This window comes from Poecilia formosa, unplaced genomic scaffold, assembly GCF_000485575.1.
Source record: "Poecilia formosa unplaced genomic scaffold, Poecilia_formosa-5.1.2 Scaffold204, whole genome shotgun sequence".
NCBI lineage: Eukaryota > Metazoa > Chordata > Actinopteri > Cyprinodontiformes > Poeciliidae > Poecilia > Poecilia formosa.
Window position 1 is genome coordinate 45,727 of NW_006800143.1, and position 19,689 is coordinate 65,415.

At 41.0% G+C, this 19,689-nt stretch overlaps 1 protein-coding gene across 1 annotated transcript in view; it reads left to right on the plus strand.

The window, feature by feature from the left end:
- The first annotated feature begins 11,543 nt into the window (after window positions 1–11,543).
- Window positions 11,544–19,689, plus strand: part of LOC103148413 (transmembrane protein 132C-like) — a 108,226-nt gene continuing 100,080 nt past the window's right edge. The window contains exon 1 of the mRNA XM_007567175.2: window positions 11,544–12,604. Within this exon, the coding sequence (XP_007567237.2) occupies window positions 12,511–12,604 (94 nt within the window). The 5' untranslated portion in view covers window positions 11,544–12,510. The remainder of the gene's footprint in view (window positions 12,605–19,689) is intronic.

The window sequence follows — 19,689 nt, forward strand, 5'->3', positions numbered from 1 at the left end:
AATTTTGATAGGCTTTTCAAGTTTTTATCACAGAAAATGTTATACCTTTTTGTTGTCTGGCTCTTCCAGTACAGGTAGCCAAATTGCAGTGAAACATGATGCTAATAGCTTGCTGCTGGTGGTTTCAAACATTATATGGCCATTATAAGATTGGTGGGTGACATTTCATTTGAAGGGCATGCCTGCCTATTTTTGCAAAAAAAAAATAAAATAATAATAAAATACCTGGAGAGCCATCACCAAAACATGACACCTTAAGAAAACTTTAGCAACTGTGAAGCAACTTATGAAGAACCTTAATGGTTTTAACACAGAAATTATTTGGAATCCATTTTGAAATAATCCATGACTAAAAACTCTATGAATGCAATGGATATTTTTGTTTAGAAACAGGATTTTACTACCTAAAAGTTACTGAATTGCATATGTGTTTTTGTTAGTATTTTATTCATCCACACATTTATACAGAGTTAGGTTAAATTCCATATTTCATAAAACATAATTTAGTACTACATTTTCTGCCTTTCCTTTAGCCAATCACAGTAAAATAAACCACCACTATTTGGAAAGTTAATTATGAGCAGCAATTAGTTTTGCAAAATCAGTGCTAACTGTTGGTGGTGAGAAGGACTTTTCAGATTTTTATTTTTTTTTTCTGGCAACGACTTCACTTTGCCTCCAGCATCTGGTTTCCAACACTTGCTTTTGTCCTGCTCATCAAAAAAAGAAGGGGGGTAGGGAGGTGTTACAGGATTTTGTGACAGATGGCTCGCTTTGAAAGCTACTGTGAAATATTGCCTTACGAGTTGTAATTTTTTTTAGCATTTGTGTGTGTATTTTTAATTGCTGACTATGAAAATGAGCATATGCTGTGGGAAAACTCTGATACACGCTTCCTGATGAGGATGATCCATTGGATGGATGGATGGATGGATGGATGGATGGATGGATGGATGGATGGATGGATGGATGGATGGATGGATGGAGATAAATCAGTTGCATTGGCTTCAGCACATAAAACTTCAGCATGCTGTATAAATGTCGTCTGTAGGTGGCAGTGTTGCTGCGTCAGCATCCCGACTGTGTCTGGAATCTGTCATTCCCAGCTGTTATTACTCAGCACAGACATCAGCAAATGCGTTTACGTGTGCAAGAAAGCGGACCTAACCCATCATGTAAATGCGACCGTGCTGCTGAATCACAAACAAGCAAAACTGCGTGAATTTATTCGGGACACTGGCAACTCCTCTTCTGGAGTGGAAAACAGAACTCAGTAGGTTAATCAAGGTCTGATTAATACTCATTTTGTCACTTTTAAGACAATTACACGACCAAGTAACCTGATCAATAAAGCGATGCTCCCATAATGCAAGCAATCTGGGGTGTTGTCAGTGAAACTATTTTCCAAACACATTTCATTTAGCTGCAATTTTCAAACTATGTCCTCTTGAATAAACCGCTTAACCTTTCCTTTGACAAAACTGCAGGCGATAGGTTCTCAAGTCTTTGCACACATGCACCTCTCAGGGTTCCCCGGTGAAGCAGACAATCTCTCTTTCCCACCATCACCATGTGGGCACAGGAGCGAGCAGTCTCTTGTTAGATGACAAGAACAGTAGGTTGCCCGGCACATCCAGCATTGGACCATGAAAAAGAAAAGTGTATTCCAGCTGCAGGGCTCCCTCCAAGGTCTTATGCTCGGCATGAAAGCAAGTTCTCGGGGAGGTTTGCAGGGCTCGCTGTGACTCAGCGAGTGTCCGTGTTGTTCGCAAAGCTCTGCGTTTCAAGTCCCTGCAGGCGTCAGAAATGTAAAATAAAGAACCACCCCTGTGGAAATAGGTGTCATTTCAATCTGTTGAACTGTTTTTTGTGTTTTGTCCGTGTGTTTATTGAATTGCATATTGAGCTCCAATAAGTCACAAGAGCTGGCAAAACGTATTGAATCGCTAACAGGTTTCTTCTATTCTTGCTTTTTTTTTTTTGACACTCTTGAATGTTTGAATGTGTTGAGGGTGTCTCAGCAAACTAATTTGATATCAGATAGAGGTAGCCTGAGCAAATACAAAAAAGTGCCGTTTTCAAATTAACACAAGCAACTTGATCCCATTTTAAAAGTAGCTGTCCCTCACGCCTAATAACTGATTGTTTTACCCTTCGTGGAGTATTTTGCAAAAACTGGCCATTGAAATTGAACTGAAATTATTATTATTGAATTTTACTCTTTGTAGAACTGTTCTAAGTCAGGGATAGCTGAGATTTTTTGTTTGTTTTTTTTTACTGTGTGCATGATGTTCTTCTTGTGAAATTATGTGTTTCAAGCCAGCTAGTGTGACGCACGTCTTCCAAAAAATTTCACTTAAATCTTCCCAGGCCACAGAATATTTTTCACAGAGTTTTAGGGATCATCAAGATGGTTTTTTTTTTTTGGCAAATATGAAACAGGCATTTGTGCTTTCTTTGGTCAGCTGTTGTTTTTGGCCTTTTAAGTTTCTCATGGATGCCATTGCTGGTTCTTCTCTTTCTTATTCCTGATCATAAATACTAACCATAAAAGAGCCAAGTGAGGCCTGCAGTGTGGGGTCAGACGTTGTGAGTTTGTGATATCCCGGGTGAGTTGTCAATGTGCTATTGTAATAATTTTGACAGGGAAGGTTTACTGCTGTATCATGTTCTCCCGAGTTGTGGAAAATGACTCTCTGTAAAAAAAAAAAAAAAAAAAAAAAAAATCTGCTTCTCGAAATCCAAGACTAGGGTCTTGAGCCAGAAAAGAGTAAAATATTTTCAGGATGAGATCCTGTCCCAAGTCGAGAAATTTTGTTCACGAATGAGGGAAAAATGGAGACTGATAGTGCAGCATCTGCAGTGATACCAGCGTTATGCAGGTTTTTTTGTGGGGAAGACAGACTCTCCCTGTGGTGTGTAGGAGACCAAAAGCTGCAGAAATGCCTTTGTATTTCTCTATAGGTATAACTGTCAATATAGGCTCTTTTTCTTTCACTTACAACATCACAAGTTGCTTTCTGTGATCCTTTAGCATGCTTCATGTGTTTAGACAGATTCTTATTAATAGATTTTTTTTTATTTGATTCGTCTGACAGTAATCAGGTCTGAGTTTGACTGATGAAATTGAAAAAAATGTGGTTTCAAAATGAGCTCATGATTAAACTATTGCGTATGACTGATTTTTAACATAAAGCTAGGCTGGCATGGACAGCTTTCCCCCCCATATATAAATAAATCTTAATTTAAAACAGCTTTTCTATTAACTAATAGACTTATATATTTGCCCAATATTGTAATGTATTTAATAATCTGACACATTTACGCTAACAAACAAGCAAAAACAAATCTGCCAAGGGTGAATATTGTCACACTGAAACAGTAATGCAGCCTTCCTCAGTACAGGAGGTGATCTCTCCTCACATGAAAGATTCGTATTAAGGAGGAGTAGGGGTAGTTAATAGGAGAGCTTTGTCAAAAATATTACCCTTTGTGTTGTTTGTCCTCTTCCCGACTCTAATTTTCAGCTGGATTGGAGAGAAGCGGGGGGGAAAAGAGGGAAGATAACCGCAGCTCCATTCCTCTACCCCATACCAGTAAATTGGCTCTATATTAAATTTCAGCCTCATCTATCAATACAAAGAACAGTATCGAAATTACTTTGTTGCCCACAAATCGCTGGCAACAGACTGAGCCTCTCCTGAAACAGGGCCATCATTTATCTGGTTCACATTTCCTCCTGAGGTGATCGGGAGCAGGACACAGTCAGACTTTTATTTGTTCCCTGGGTGATAGATGTGACCCCCTAGAACTACTGATTACCAGATTACCACAAGCAGAAGAGGAATCTACTAAGCATTAGGACCTGTTGGTCCCCTTTGGATTCGCTCTTTTTCTCAGCATGTTCAGCGTCCTCAGCTCGAGGTACGGGCGTCTTCTGACACTGGCTAAAGTTTTGTTGAGGAAAGCAGAGCCGTCTCGTTCGACCTGGGAGGACGGTGCCAAAAGGAGAACTTAGTTAAGATTTTCAAGAACGGCGTTTCTGCTCTAATGATTCATTTAGATAAATCCAACTGATAATTTGCTGTTTTTATTCATTTGGAAAAAAAAAAAAAATCCCCACGTTGAGAAATAATGTTTTTTTTTCTTTTCTTTGAACAGAATCACCAGTGGCACTGTTACTGGTACCCTGGCTGTTAGTACTTACTCCCTTTTATCAGCAGAAGAGCTCTTAACGGGATACTTAACAGTTATTATTTACACTTTCTTTTTCTATTTAGATCATCCAGAGTCTTGGGTAATGGACTTATTTCTTCAACTCACCCCAATGTTTTTTGTTTTTGTTTTTTTTTTTGTAGGATTTAGTTCTGGGGATTGAGATGGCCGCTCAGGATGGTTATATCTACTAAAACAACAAAATGCTGCCATTGTGTTCAGAAGCTTCACATAACAGGGGAAAGTAGGTGTTTTTCCACATGTTCTTCCTTCGTTTCATACCAAGCCTATCGGGATTGTTTGTTGCGGAAATGATAATCAAATCAAAGTTCCCATTTTGTCCCAGCAAAGTTAAGACTACTACATACATTTACATTTGTAATGGAAGGAGAGGGAATACTTTTTTCTGCTGCTTGACAAAATTTCCTATGTAGAATGTTTTTCTGTAGATCATATAGCATTTAACGTTTGTTATGGACACATGGTGACCTAAAGGCACCAGTCTTTGCTTTATTTCTTTAACGGTTCATTCTGGAGATTTCTTATCTACCTTGCCATCCTTTTGAGTGTCTGGTGACCAGATAAACGTGAGTTATGATACAGTTTGTTTAATTCTAGTTTCTTTATGGTCTTTTTAATTTATATTAGCTTATCTGGAGACATTGGCAAGTTGAAATAGTCTTTACGGATTCTTGAATCATGAAGTTTAATGGGCATACCTCCATGTTCTCCTTTCTTTCTCACTTTGCCTAAGAGAAATTGAACTTTGTATCGCATCGTATTTATACCACTAAATAAGGAAAGCCATGGAGTTGTTTCACAGTTATTTTATTGGGAATTAAGATGGATACCAAAAGGTGTGTCATAGATTTTTAGAGTAATTACTTATCAACACTGAATAGACGTATGGAAATATGGGTTGGGCTTGTTTTTATTTTTTTATTATTATTTCAGTCGTAGTTAAGCTGCTACCACAAAAGTTGAATTTATACTAAGGTTTCTTACCAAAGTAAGAAATTAAACCAATATGGAGGTCACTCCTCTAAGAACACCCAGAACTCCCGAACAAAGGAAAACAGACGTGTCCCGAAAAAGCCACTCGCTCAAGGTGAGTGTTAACAGTGTACCTGCAGCGAGGGTGGTGATGGAGGCAGCCCTGCGATAATGGAGTGGCAGGCATTGCAGGTTTTGGTTCTCTCAATCCTGCAGCGAGAGCTGAAATTATCAGAGCAGCAGGTCTGGAATCTCCCTTTGTGCTGGCAGCGTATTGCCGGGTGAAGATTGTGGAAGGAAATAATCAGCCCCCTTTAAAGGTCAGTGGAAGTTAAGCACACCCAAAGTACACCATGACATATTCTGGATGATAAGAAATAACTTTCTGTGTGTGGGGGGGGGAAAAAAGAATGAGAGTTCACCTTGTCCCCGTGTCCCATTTATGCTATCACGACTGCTCGACTGTCACTCAAATGGCACATTTGCAGTCAACCTGAGAGCACCCATAGAAAAATGTTACCCTGCCCAACGTACTTTGAGGTTAAAATGTAATGTAGAGGAGTTTGTCTTTGATTCCGTCTTCTGCGCCTTTCAAGTCATTCAGAATGATAAATAAGGCACAAAGCACCTGCTTAAAATGCACAGTTGGTGGCTGCTGTTATTACTGTCAGCGGGGCAATGATTCACTTCACATGACCTGCCACAAGTGAACCTTCAATAACTTGGTGATTGCAATAACAGCAACACATTATCAGGATGAGAGCTCAGGTACACCTGTGCATTTGCAAACTTTTATCTCCATGCATATCTTTCGTCTGATTTTGTGCAGTAACTTTTGCATTAACTGAGAAATCTTTGTAATCTCATCAGTTTGAATAGCCAGAGTGGTAAAGTTTTGCTAAATTCCCAAAACGAGATTTGAATCCTGTCTTATTCTTGTGCTTTCGTGCTGATGCTACATGACGCATGCGAAAACAGTCTCAATTGGTTTTGTTCAGTGTTAAATGAAAATGGTTTGTACTTCCTAAAAATGCAGCAGCTTGGAAAAAAAAAATCACAACCTTAAGACAATTTTTTTTTTTTTTTACAAATTAAATCTGAAAAGTGTAGCATTCATTTGCATTCAGCTCCCTGAGTCAACAATTTATAGAACTACTTGGCTATGTAAACTACAGCTGCATCTGTTTATTTTGCTTTCTTCTTCACAAAGGAGAGCAAAGTCAGTTAGACCGCATAAAGAATATCTATAACCAAAACTTCACTGCAGAATCTCACCAGCATTGAAACTAGAGCTTTGACTGGGCCATTCTACACATTCATACCTTCCACAGATTTACATGTGCATTGTTGCTTTAGGTGTATGTTTAGGTTATTGTTCTGATCCAACACACCAGTCTCAAGTTTGTATTTTGCTGACTCTAAACATTTTTATTCCAGCGCTGCCCAACTGAGCGTTTTCGCTGTCCCTGCTAAAGAAAACAACATGATGTCACCTCTGCCACATATTTCACCTGTATATGGTGACGTGCAGTGTTAGTTTACCTCCACACACAGTGTTTTATGTTTGAGTCAGAAGGTTGGGCCGTGTGAATCTCTTCAGCTCCTCCTCAGTCACCAAACGGCTCTTGGTTGTTTCTCAAATTAATGTTCTCCTTGTCTGATGTGTCTGTTTAAGTTTTTTTTTTTTGTCTTCATGAGGCTGTTTGATCACCAACGTTCTCTAAACAAACTCCCGATGAACCCGTTAACTAATCAGACATTCGCAGGGATTTAGTTGAAATGGAGCTAAAGCGGAAGTTCAGACTGGAAGACTCCGCTGCCTCCATTCGCCCATTGACGTCATGCTCATCTCCGACCTCAGCACTGGACCTCACCCGGCGCGTTCAATCAGCAATCAGGCTCTGCATAAAGGATCCACACCCAAGCCGTCGGCAGCTTCCCAGCTGCGTTCAACCCACCACCTCCCCTTCTCCACCCACATCCTTCAGCTCTCTAGGATAGCACGCTTTCCTGACCACCACCAGCGTCAGGCCCCGGGGGGAGAGCATCCCTAATCAGTTATCGGGATGTTCATCGAGTTCACATCGAGTGAACTCGATGTTCAAATCTCAGCTCGAATTCGCTGCCGGGGTCCGAGCGCCAAAGAACTGTTATTCATTCCTGTCATTAAATCTTTTAATTGTTCCCCTTTTTGTCCGTCTGAGTCTTTCCAGATTGAACTGAATTTTATTCCAAGCTGCAGCCCGCACCTTTTAGAAATATGTTTTCGAGAAATCGAGAACTACTGTATTTATCGTTTTCCTTCCACAACACCCAAAAACGCTGTACTAGCTAATTCTGCCTAACATCAAATCCCATTTAATAACAGAATACATTGCTGTTAAAATGTCCAAGCAGTCAAAAATTGGACGGGTACGAACGCTTCCTGATAAACTTGTACTCCCTCGCAGCTTTTTGAGAAAGAATATGCATTCTTATTTTCCTCGTTGCCTCTTTAGAGCTGCTTTTGCTCCGTGCTATTATAAGGCACTGACATTGACTTCAGCAGAGTTCAGGCAGAGAATTACAGGACAAACCAATTGGGACTGCTGACTTTACAGCACTGCAGGGCTACAGGAAGGTCACTCTTTGCCTTCCCTTGGGGCATCAGTCTTGAAAACAGAGTGATGGCCCCAGAGAGGCTGATAAGTAAACATAGTTTTTAATGGGCTGTGTATGGCTGGTGGTAATCTGCGCGGGGTCTAGGGGCGGGCGAGGCACAGAGGGCGACACCGCGCTCTGCAGCGGTTATTATTAATGCTATCATTGATCAGATAGACCAGGAGTGGAGAATGAAAGGTGGTGATGAATTTGGACCCCCTGTCTAGAGTGTGGGAGGAGGACAAAGTGCTGAGGCTGGTCGAGGTCACGCATGAAGGATACCATCCAAGAGAAGACACAAGGGATGAGTCATTCTGGAGATACAGTTGAAGGTCTTGTGAGGCAACAAAGGGCTGAAAACACTCATTTACTTCGACTATTATCATTACAATACTGTCCAGCAAACTGTTCCAAACGTAATTTATTTATAATTTTAATTCTCTTCTCCAGGATCCTTCCACTGGTCGCGCTACATTTCTTAGTATGTGAAGTTTCTTCTTTGTTGGGTAATCCTCAAAATGATAGTAAGGTTTTTATATCAGCACTTTGAAGAACTCAAACCTTTGTTCAACAGCTGAAGTTTTCTGCCCGTCACCCTGAACACAGCATCCTCATTGGAAAAGATGTTTGTCAGAAGGATCAGTGTGGGATTTATTTATTTGTTGGTTTTCTTGGTTAGTTTTTTTCCAATAGGGACAGAGAAGCTGGTCGATGGGGAAATGAAGCAACCTGAGCGAAGTGTAAGACTGAGACTGCAAATGATTTAAAACATAAACTGAGCTTCAGATTCCAGCAGGACAACATTTGTAAAGGTAAAGCCAGAGGTTGGATAGAATCGTTATGCTATTTTTTTTTATGTAGCCTAAAGAATGGCACAAAGTCCAGACCAAAATCCAACTGAGAATTTATGGCAGGACCTGACAACTGCTGTTTAGGGGTTTAGTTTAAGCTAAGAAGACGGAGAAAAATCAATCTGTGGAAGTCCAATTGAAGAAAACACATCCCCTGGATTAGAAGACTTACAGCTTTAAATGCAGAAAAATCTAGAGGACGGAAGATAAAACAAACAAGCTTTTAACACTTTTCAGATGTCACTTTGTCGAATGTTTGGAATCCATGTATACCTTTCCTTCAACCTCCCAATCATTCACTTTGTGTTGGCGTCTTGCATATGACCACAATAAAATACATTAACCCCTTCTGAATCGTTGTCCAAACCACCTGACAGCCAAGCTGGAACATTTAAATCAATAATGGCATACAATTGTCAACCTACTACTTCAACTTGATCTGTGCAGGGTTGGTACTGGTGCCTATCTCTGGCAGTCATTTGGCAGAAGGAGGTATGAACCCTGGAAAGGTCAGGTCCATCACAGTACCCATCAGCGTCAGGCGATGGAAATTAAACTCATACCAGGAACCAAATTGCAAGCTCTTTAACTGCCTAAATTTAGCCGATCTCCATTCTAAATATTCAAATGTATGTCTAGTGCATTTGAGATATTGATGTCTGGTATATTTGTAAATAAATATCACAAGTAAGTGGTTACAGTTTGTGGTTTTTAAAATGACAAAAAAAAAAAAAAGCGAAAACGTTTGCTGGATGTAAATACTGTATGGTACAATGCACATCCTTGGCATTTCCACGTAGTGCTTAGTATGTTCGAACTCTTCCAGATTTTTCCAAGGCGTGAGCGACTTCAAACCTTTTCTTTTTGAACAGACATCAAAGGACGGCTTGCCGACTTAGAGGCGCAGATCTAAAGGAGGCATATGTGAAGACACAGTCCCATTTTTTAATTTTTTTTATTTGGCCTTCCATCATCTCCACAAGCTCCATTGTCTTTTCAAAATTACCTCCCGTGTCTCTGACTGCACGTCTCTTCGCGCACAGGAAGGAGACGGAGACGGTGCGTGTGAGCTTTTGCAGCAGCAAAATGTGTTGATAATTTAGCTGGGGAGATGGACTTACCATGTGCCGTGCTGAAAGAGGGTCCGCTTTTTTAACGACTTGCAGCTTCAGACCATGTAACTAAATCCACTTGAGTTCTGCCTGGCACCGGCTCGGCTTTCCGGCAGCTGAATGGGCCTCAGTGTAGCGTGGGCTTCATGGGCTTTGACTGAGTGTCGGGCTCTGGAAGGGGGGCGACTTTTTGGACGTCTGTCAGCCTTTGTGTAAGTGATGTTCCAGTCCATCATTACCGCGAGTGAAGTGACAGCTCTGCATCAACACACTTGTTCCCCGCACCACCTAATGCTTTTTGCAGCTGAATAAGAGGAGCTGTTGTTTCCAGGAACAAATAGCGCACATTTAGGGGGAGGTAAAAGCCTGGGTCCTCAAGGAGGAAGGTGGGAATTTGAAGCAAACCGGCGAGAGAAGCCTAAAATTAGAATAAATGCTTTGGCTCTAAATAGGAAAGAGCAGAGATTGACTTTTACAGTGGCTTGTGCGATGGCAGTCATTTGCCGTTGACTATTTGAGGTTTCGTCAGGCTGCGACCAGAAACTCGACGTTTTTTTTTTTTAAAGAAGTTTCCTTTACAAGGTCAACACACATGTGAAGTGGGAAGAAAATTATATGTGGTTTTCAAGAATTTAAAAGGAAAAAAAAGTATAGATTACATATTTATTCAGCCTCAAGAATAGCTGGTGATTAGAGTCCATCTGTGTGTAATCAAATCACTCACTGAAGGTACTTTGCTTATCAGAGCTTGAGAGAGCATTAATCAGGGAATTGTCAAAAGATGACTGAAATTTACAGTCAGCAGATTGAGCTTGGGCTATGTTGCAAAGAAGAATTGGGCAAAGATTTCAGTCTCCAGATGTGGAAAGCACGGAGAGACTACTCCAAAAAGAACTGCAGCTGTGATACAAGCTAAAGGAGGTTGTATTTCAAACCCTCCAAAATACTTCAAAAGCATTGGGCGGCTCTTGCTAAAATGTGAATATGCTCAATGGGTATGAAGACTTTTGCACGGCACTTCACGTCAGGTTACATTACACCGGCAGACAGCAATGCCGCCATGAAAACAAATCCTTGGAAGGATAAGGCTCTGGGTGACTCATCCCATGTTTTTTCTGTATTTAGTGTTCATGGATTATTCTTTATCTGTATTTCACCACACCATCTGGTCTGCTTAAAAATGAAAAAAAAAAAAAAAAAAAAAAAAACCCTGAAACTCCTAGTTTAATCAGTCAACAGATTACAGTATAAATAGCCTTACTTACTCCAGCTTTTATGAATTCATACGTGACAATTGCTTTAAAAAATAATTTTAACTAAAATATAAAAACAGGGTGGCTGAGACGTCTGTTCTCTGCTGTGAGGACGAACAGAGAGGAGTGGAAAGGACCAGCTCACGTTATGTAGAAAAGAAGGCAACGTGGCTGCTTATCTTGCAGTTCGATTTCTTTTGATACCACTTTAAAATCTTCAAATTGTATTTGTCTCAGTCCACAATCTCCGCATACATGCATGCTGCAGTTCCCACACCGCACGGGGTCGCTAGTGACTACCAAGTGGTGCAGTCATGCAATTGGTTACATATGTCCGATAGCAACTTTTTAAGTCTTTTTCATTTTGGACGCACATAGGAAGCGGTTTTGACACTAACGCTAAAAGGACAATCACGCACCTCGAAAGTAAAACTGAATTTTTCCGTGTAAAAAAATAAAATAAAATAAAATAAAAAGGCTTAACGAAACGACTGTTTTCTGCTACGACTAGTCCAAATAGTTAAGATAACAGTTCTCTTTCTTATTTGTGGGATCTGATGTCCCCGAAGTGGAAGACGCCTCCCATGGAGCGCCGCTGGCAGATGTTGTCACCACTTCCTTCCCCTCTGCGCTTCTCTCTGCGCGCATTGGACGAGGCTGGCAGCGCGTAAGCTCCCGACTCTGCAGACCGGACTCTATCTGTCCACATAAACACAGAAAGATGAAGCCTTGGAGTCGGACTTTGGCGAAATCCAGGAACGACCCCGGAGCCAGAGACTAATTAGGAGTGACAGAGGAAAACACTGGCTCCGGTGCGCGCGGCCGCTGTTGCTGCTGCAATCTGTTGTTGGAGTTGCGCGCGAGAGACTTTTTAACGAAACGACAGGTTGCGAAGGCGTGGATGTATGCTGATCTCGAACTTTTTTTTTTCCTTTTAATTAACACGTGCACGTTTCGGGATGCCCGGTGCCTCAGTTTGGACTTTACGCACTTCGCCGCAAACAAGTTAAGGATGGCGCGTAACACTGAAACAAACTGAACATCCGAAAAGGAGGGAATTGAACATTATTTTTCTTTTTAGTTTTTTTTTTTTCCGGGATTCATCGGAGGATGTGACAGACTAATTGCATCCAATGCAGAACATGCATCCGAGCAGGATTTCCTTCATTGTTTTCGACATCTCCAAGAGTCATGCGGAGGCTTACGCTCCAAACATGCTGAAAAGGTCGACGCAAAGCAGCAAGTTTCCGTTCATGTGATTCATGAATTATCATTACTTTTATTATTTTAAGATAAAATTAAGCCTCGTTCAATTTCGCCCAGCCCAGCTTCCGCGTGTGTGCACAAACACCCTGGACGAGGCATGGCACTTATCCCAGGAAATACCCATTTGAATTTTTTACGGATGTCGGATGGCTTTATGTGTTTAAACTGAGACATTTAGACATGCAGCCACATTTGGAGAGGAATTCCTGCCTTTCCGCAATCCAGAGAAACATGTTGCACATCCTGCTGCTGCAGTCGGTGTTACTTTGGGGTGGTAAGCATCATTTCACTTTATCTGCCTTTTCTCTTGTGGTTCAGTGTTCCAATTGTGGATCCCACTAAGGACACACAAAATGCTGTCAAAAAAAAAGTTGATAGTACTGTTCCCCACTTATGTGTGGTGAAGTGAGACTCTGTTCTGGAGGGTCAATATCTTACCAGAGACACATGGGTTGCAATGCACTATGTCTAAATATTTTCTCTATATGAATCTGTGCTGCATGAATGCACACCCTGTCCATGGAGTTCACATCTTCTCAGTCAGATCTTATGAAGTTGGTTTCATGTGCACCTGTTTAACTCACCCACAGCTGCTCTGACCTTAAATAACATTTTTCTCATGAATAATTCACCATGACAGAGATTATCTGGTGCCACAGAGTCACTCAGGCTTTATTAACTCCTGGCTTCTCAAATAATTTCATAAAAAAAAAAAAAGAAAAATCATCTCAGATCCAAAATGTTGTATAAGGAAACTTCCAGCTCAGACAGACCTCAAAGCGGAGGCAGCAGCTGTAGGCAACGATCTGCTTTTAGGAGTTCTTGCCAACGTGAATGATTAGGCTTAGGCTAGATTTTGTTTGTTTCAAAGCAAGTGACATTGCACCAGTCAATTAGTGCTAGAAGCATGAGAACAACAGCATCTGTTTTGGCTGCTTAGCTGGCTGCATGCACAGCAGAGATCTGAGGGCAGCTGGTGGTCTGGCTAATGAATCTGTGCTTTCCTGTGGGAGAAGGCTTTGACTTAAAAAGGCTGTTTGGGAATATGATCCTCTCAATTAATGTGATTATATTTCCTCCTGATAATACCTGACTTCAGCAGCTTTCTTTGTTATCAGGATTCAAACATATTGATGTTGACATTTACAAACAACAACAACAACAAAAAAAAGGTTGCTGTTTTGCACTGAGACCTCAAGTACTTCTTTAATTGCTCGAATGCTTGCAGCTCTTCCTGCCTCTGCCACTGTTGACTAAAATGGACAATCTGCTCATATAGATTCCTTGCTAGGATTAAATGATGGGTTTTCTAAAACAAAAAAACAAAAAAAAAGCATTCTCCAGCTAAACATTTTTAAACTCCATTCACACCTCTAAGTTTGAGTTTAATTGACAGGACTTCTGTTGTGAAAGGCACGTGATTCATTGCTTTGCTTTGAAAAGTGTGGCAATGATGGCTGCCTTATGCCAAGGCCCTCTCTCGGTAACCATACGCGGCGTGATCCTAATTGAGCTTTGTGTGTCACAAACCCCCAGAGCCCCACTTCTCACAGTAAAAAGTGATGAAAATTGATAACAGGAAACGGCAGGTTTGCTCGAATAATATTGATGCAGCATAATGAGGCCGTAACCAGGTGGAGGAATCTGACAAAAAAAACAAAAAAAAACCCCTCTTTGTTATAAGAAGCAGAAATGTTACCAGGGTTGGTGAGTTAGAATTTTCTTTAATTGGGTAAAATTTTCTGGAGTAAGATTATTAATGTCATTCCAATTACCTGAATTACAAATATACCTATTGTGTCCCCTTTAAAGGTACATATACATTTTGCTCTGGTATGAATAAATAAATACCTAGGTGTATTTTGTTGCTGTTTAATGGGATATATTAAGAGAGAGTGATGCATATTAGTTTTGTAGAAGAGAAATGATGTATAGATTTCTGTTTTCTTTTTCTTTTTCTTTTACAAATGCAAATATGGAAAGTATAGCATGCATTCATAACAGATCAATTTACTGTAATACCCCTAAATAAAACCCATCGCAGACATTGCAGATTCACCTACTGCAGTCAACTTTTGTTGATATTTAATATCAACGTAAACACAATTGTCCTGGCCTTTTGGCGATGGTAGTTATGGGAATGCACAACCCGCTGAGAGACTTAAAAACATAGAAAAAGTTTTAAGATGGAACATAACATGAAATGGAATCAGTGAAAAAAAGCTGAAATAATATCTGAAGCAAGATTTTTGAAACAACTGTTCAGACTGTCTCCATTCGTTCTGATTGATATTAAGCTAATTTGCAAAGCAGAATTGGGGGGGGGGGAATCAGTCTCCAAAAGTGCAAAGCTGGTAGAGACATATCTGAGATGACTTGCAGGGAAAGCTGGTTCCACAAAGTATTAACTCAAGTGGGAGTGAATATGAATGCATACTTTTCAGAGTATTATTTAAAAAAAAAAAAAATAGAACGTCACGGTTCCTTTTCCCTCTGATCTACGTTATGTTAGTCTACCACATAAAATGCCAATACAAACCCTATATGTCTGGCAGTGAGACATCTCAGCCTTGTTTTCAGGAGGAAACTCCGCTATCTTCTCCCTTTGCCTAACCCTTGAACCCGAAAAGGAACAAAAGTGGAGTGAAACCAGTCGGCGTTGTTGCGTCACACCCACGCAGCCCATGTGCTTGTCTGCAAGACGCAATATGTCTTCTTGTGTTTTCGTTTTTTTTTTTTTTCTTCATCATTAAGGATGTAGAAAGCTAGGACTGATTCTTGAAGTGTTGGTGAAATTCGTGCACTTCACCTTGAACTTTGTAGAAAAATCATCTTAAAATTAGCTGGAGTTCTGCTATTTTTTTATGAGTAGGGTTTTAAAGAAAAATTTAGAATTGACCTATTTTAGTTCTTAAATTGACCTAATATTTAATCAAAAATAAAAAAAAAATATGAATGAACAAAAACTAAAAATAAAAACAACTTTATGATGCATAGCTGAGCTAAGGATTTTAAAATTGAATTCAATTCAATTAAAAATACCTTATTAATACCAGACGGAGATGAAGTGTTGTTGCAACTCATATTAACTTTCTTCAAATTGTTATTGTAGACTCTGACGGCTGTGGGCAGAAATAATCTCCTGTTGCAGACAGTAACACAGTGAATCTGATTAGACCTCTGACTGAAGATACTCTCTTGTTGTATAACAGACTTATAAAGAGGATGCTTTGGGTTGTCTGTTATTTTATTGCTTTTATGAAGAATCCTACTTTCCACCTTCATCTCCAGTGGTTCCACGGTGGTCTCCAGAACAGAACCAACCTTCTTTATCGAGTTGGTGGGTCTTTCTAAGTTCCTGCTGCCTCAGTGGACGATGGCAGAAAAACTTATGCTCTGGACTAATCTTCCTCAGTCTGCTCTGTCCCTTCTTGCAGACAGCTTTATAGTTTCACCTCCAGTCCAGACTGTTGTCCAGATGAACACTGAGCCATTTATACTCAATCATCTCCACTTCTTTTCCTGTGACGGGAACAGGGGCATAACCTCGTTTCTCTTGAAATCTACAATCAGCTCCTTTGTTTTGTTTGTTTTCAAGATAAGATGATTGTTTTCACACCGCGCCACAAACCAGTTCTCTGTACTCGTCTTCTTGAGCGTCTCTGACGCACACCAACGCCTGCAGAGTCGGGTGTAGAGCTGCAGTATGTCTGCAGATTAAAGGAGTCTGTTTTGTTCTCTTAAGTTTAGCGGTTTACAGAGCGAAAAGGAATGGTGGGAGTACAGTCCCCTGTGGTGATTCTGTGCTGCTGACCACCCGGTTAGATACATGACCTTTCTGTCTCGCAAAATTAAGTCTGTTTGTCGAATAGTCATTAATCCAGAAGATTGCCGAGGCCTCCACCTCTATCTGCTGGAGTCTCTGAGAAAGCAATTCAGGCTGAGTTGTGTTAAATGCACTGGAGAAATCAAAGAACATGATCCTCACAGTGCTGCCTGCTTTGTCCAGGTGATAGTGGGTTTGTTGAAGCAGGTTTATGTTTCAACTCCCACTCCGCAGTGATAAGCTAACTGGAGGAATCCTGATATGCCCTTGTTTGCTCACTCAGGTGGGCCAAAAGGATCCTCTCCAGGACCTTCACCATGACAATAGGCTGGGCATTGCCAATGCAGTCAGCAAGGCAACACCGATTAGGTACACATGAAAACAATGCAATTTAAACACTTCAAGGCCTACAATAATATTGGTGAACAACAAAATATACTGGTTGGACTCAAATATGTTTCATAATCTGGAGGGTTTGCTGTAGTTTGATGTGCTAAAGATATCACCTCTCATCCCACGTTCTTGTCCTTGGTTTTCGAACGTTTCTTGGTGATCTAGAAAAAAGTGAATATTCGCAATCAGATGGATTTGAACTCTGCTGTAGTTTAGCATTGATATCTTGATATTTGTTGCACAGAAGACAGAGTGAACAAGCATCCTCTTTTGTCCAGACACATTCTTGTCAGGAGCTTCCGGGGGTGATGTTCACAATAAAAATGTTCGGTTCTCACCGTTTCTCACGGGACAAATTGGCATGTACTGGTGCAATTCATGGAAAACAACAGTCATTCTTTCAAGTGACATCATCCCTGAGCAACTCGCATCTGGATGGTTCTTCTCACAGACTGAACCGACAGCGGAGCTGCTCTGGCAGCGCTGCTGCTGCTGCTGCTGCTTACAAGATGTGGGAGGGGAAGTGTATCTTTACAGACAAACTGGAAAATAAGTTTTTTCTCGTACCGTTCCATTTGGGTGGCAGAGTGCACGGCGTTGTTTCGGTGTCTGACGTAAAGGTGCCACAGATCTTGACGTAGAAAAGCATAGAAAGGCTGTGTGAGGTGCAAAGTACAAAGTCGACTAAGTTCGTTGTTGCACCCAGGAAAAGGGTTAGGGTGGTCCAGAAGTTGACCTGAAAAGGGCAAAAGCACGGCATGCTACTCAGACTTACTGAAGATTGAACAGATTGTCTTTTTGCATTTTCCTCACACTATGCAGATGCTGAGAGGGTTTTCTCTGACACAGAGCAACAGCTGGCAACCTAACAGCTGCTTTATAACAGCATTACCTTAATGCGGACGATCGGTGGTTCTCCTCTATTGTTCACGCCATGACTATTGTTTCTTTAGCAATCGAAAACATTTCCACACTGCTGAATTTGTGAACCACCAGTAGAGTTAAGCTACAAGCAGCAGAGGGGCGGTGCTGTTTTACTGCAAAGACTCCAGTCGCCTCAACACTTGAATGACTTTAAACTGTAGTAACATTATAACAGCTCCATCATTGTGTTTAAAGCATCCGTTATTATAGTTCATCACCTGCAATATTAACTCAATTCATGATGGCTCGCATTAAACTTGGCAGTTCAGGATTGTGGTTTCAGAATCCTGACCTGTGATTAAAAGACTTTATTTAGAAGTTAATAAACAAGTTGATGAAACACCTACTTGAGATGAACTATGAGCTGGAACGTTTGGATGATGAGCAGAAACTCTGATCCAGCTGATATTTGCATTTCAACTTGACTGCGTCCCGCCGGACGTGTTTAACCCAAGTCCAGGAGGCGTCACATGAAACCACCACTCCTAAAGTCTGCCTTGCACCTTTGTCAGCTCATCAATTATGCTTGCATCAAGAGCAAAGGCTTTTATGAAAGTTCTTGGCTGGTGCTGGATGGACAAATGTAAAAGCTGGGCTTCGCTTGGTTATTTACAGAACAGAAAACATGAAGAGAAGAGCAGAAACCCCCCAGCTAGGTGGTATTTTTTTTTATCAAGGCTATCTCACAGCTTCACTTTGAGCTCACTTTAGTGCACTTCTGAGATTTGCCACTGAGGACACTGATGAAAAGAGGCTTATTTTCTCCATCTCTCCAGCCTAATTTGGCGCAGCTCGGGTGGTTGTGGAATTTTCTGCGAGGTGAGGCCAGGAGAGAAAGACGCGCGCCCCACACTCTCCGCATACGATGTAATTTCAGCTTCATTTCCGCCCTCCACAAATGTTAACTTGCTTTGCGTTAGTGTGCGAGACTGTGCATTTTAGTTTGCTTAATGAGCATTTTTATGAGACGCACTGAGTAGGTGGACATATCTAAACAGCTCGTAGACTCACTGTAACTCTGCTTAAACTTAAAGTATGTGTGGGAGGCATGCATTAGAGCTTCCTAATAAGAGAGTCAAAAGAGGCTTTTTGCCCCCTGCAAATTCAAATATCATTAGCGTAATGTCCTGTAATATTTCCACAAAGCTTATCTCCCCCCACTGTTAATTGGCTCCCTGTGACTGCTATGATCTCACATTCAATTTAATGGAATTTCACAATTAAGGGAGTTGAATGGGGGGAAATTGGAAGCTTTAAACGATGCTGTGTGTGTCTGCATTGCTGTGCTCAGGCAATATTTGCAAACATGCTGATTCAGTGCTCGTGTGTCCTCTCATCAGCTGTGTCTGGATAAAGGGCTTCAGCTGTATAAATCTGGTGCGGAGGAGTCGGAGGTGGGGGATGTGCTGGGTTGCTGGTGGGGTCTGTCTTACGGCCAAACTGTCTCCTCGGGTTCTTTGCGTGGCGAAAACACCGGAGACCAGAAACGGCTTGTGCCAGACTGCAGACTGCTGCGCTGTCATTAAAAAAAAATAAAATAATAAAAATACACACACAATAAATCATTGTTAATCATGAGCTCGGCCCGCAATGACAATTTCAATTTGGACTGAGAGCTTGTTAAGCTTGCGTGGTAGCGGGCTAAACGCCGAAGTGATTGCTAACACGCGAACAATGCTCGCATGCTGATGTTAAAGCAAACAGGAGTTACAGAGTTCAGCCGGAGATGGTCTGTGCAGCCGAGGTGACGTGCTGCGAGCTGCTTTAATTGTATACGACACTAAGGCTTCAGTCACTACGTGGGAGCGACTGAAGTGTTGTGAAAGTTTGTGTGAATAAATGATATCGTAATAACAGATGGGCTGTCGAGGTTCACTAAGTTTGCCTCAGTAATTGTTGAAATGTTCACGTATCTAGCTTATACTTAGAGCACCTAGCCACAGGTCAGAAAGAAAAAAAGAAAAAAAAAAAGCCAAACAGATTTTTTTAAATATAAACTGGTCCTGGGAAATATATATAAAAAAATAATCATTGAAATCATTGAAATAATTAGAGGGTTTGTGAACTGCTGCAAAGGCCTATTTTAATCGCTTGATATGTATTTTTCTCTTCCATCTTTCTATCTTCTTGAGGACTTTGCATTGACTTCCATTAATGTTTCATCCATTTCTAAAGCCCAATTTTGACACGTACCATAAACCTAACAGTACATGCCT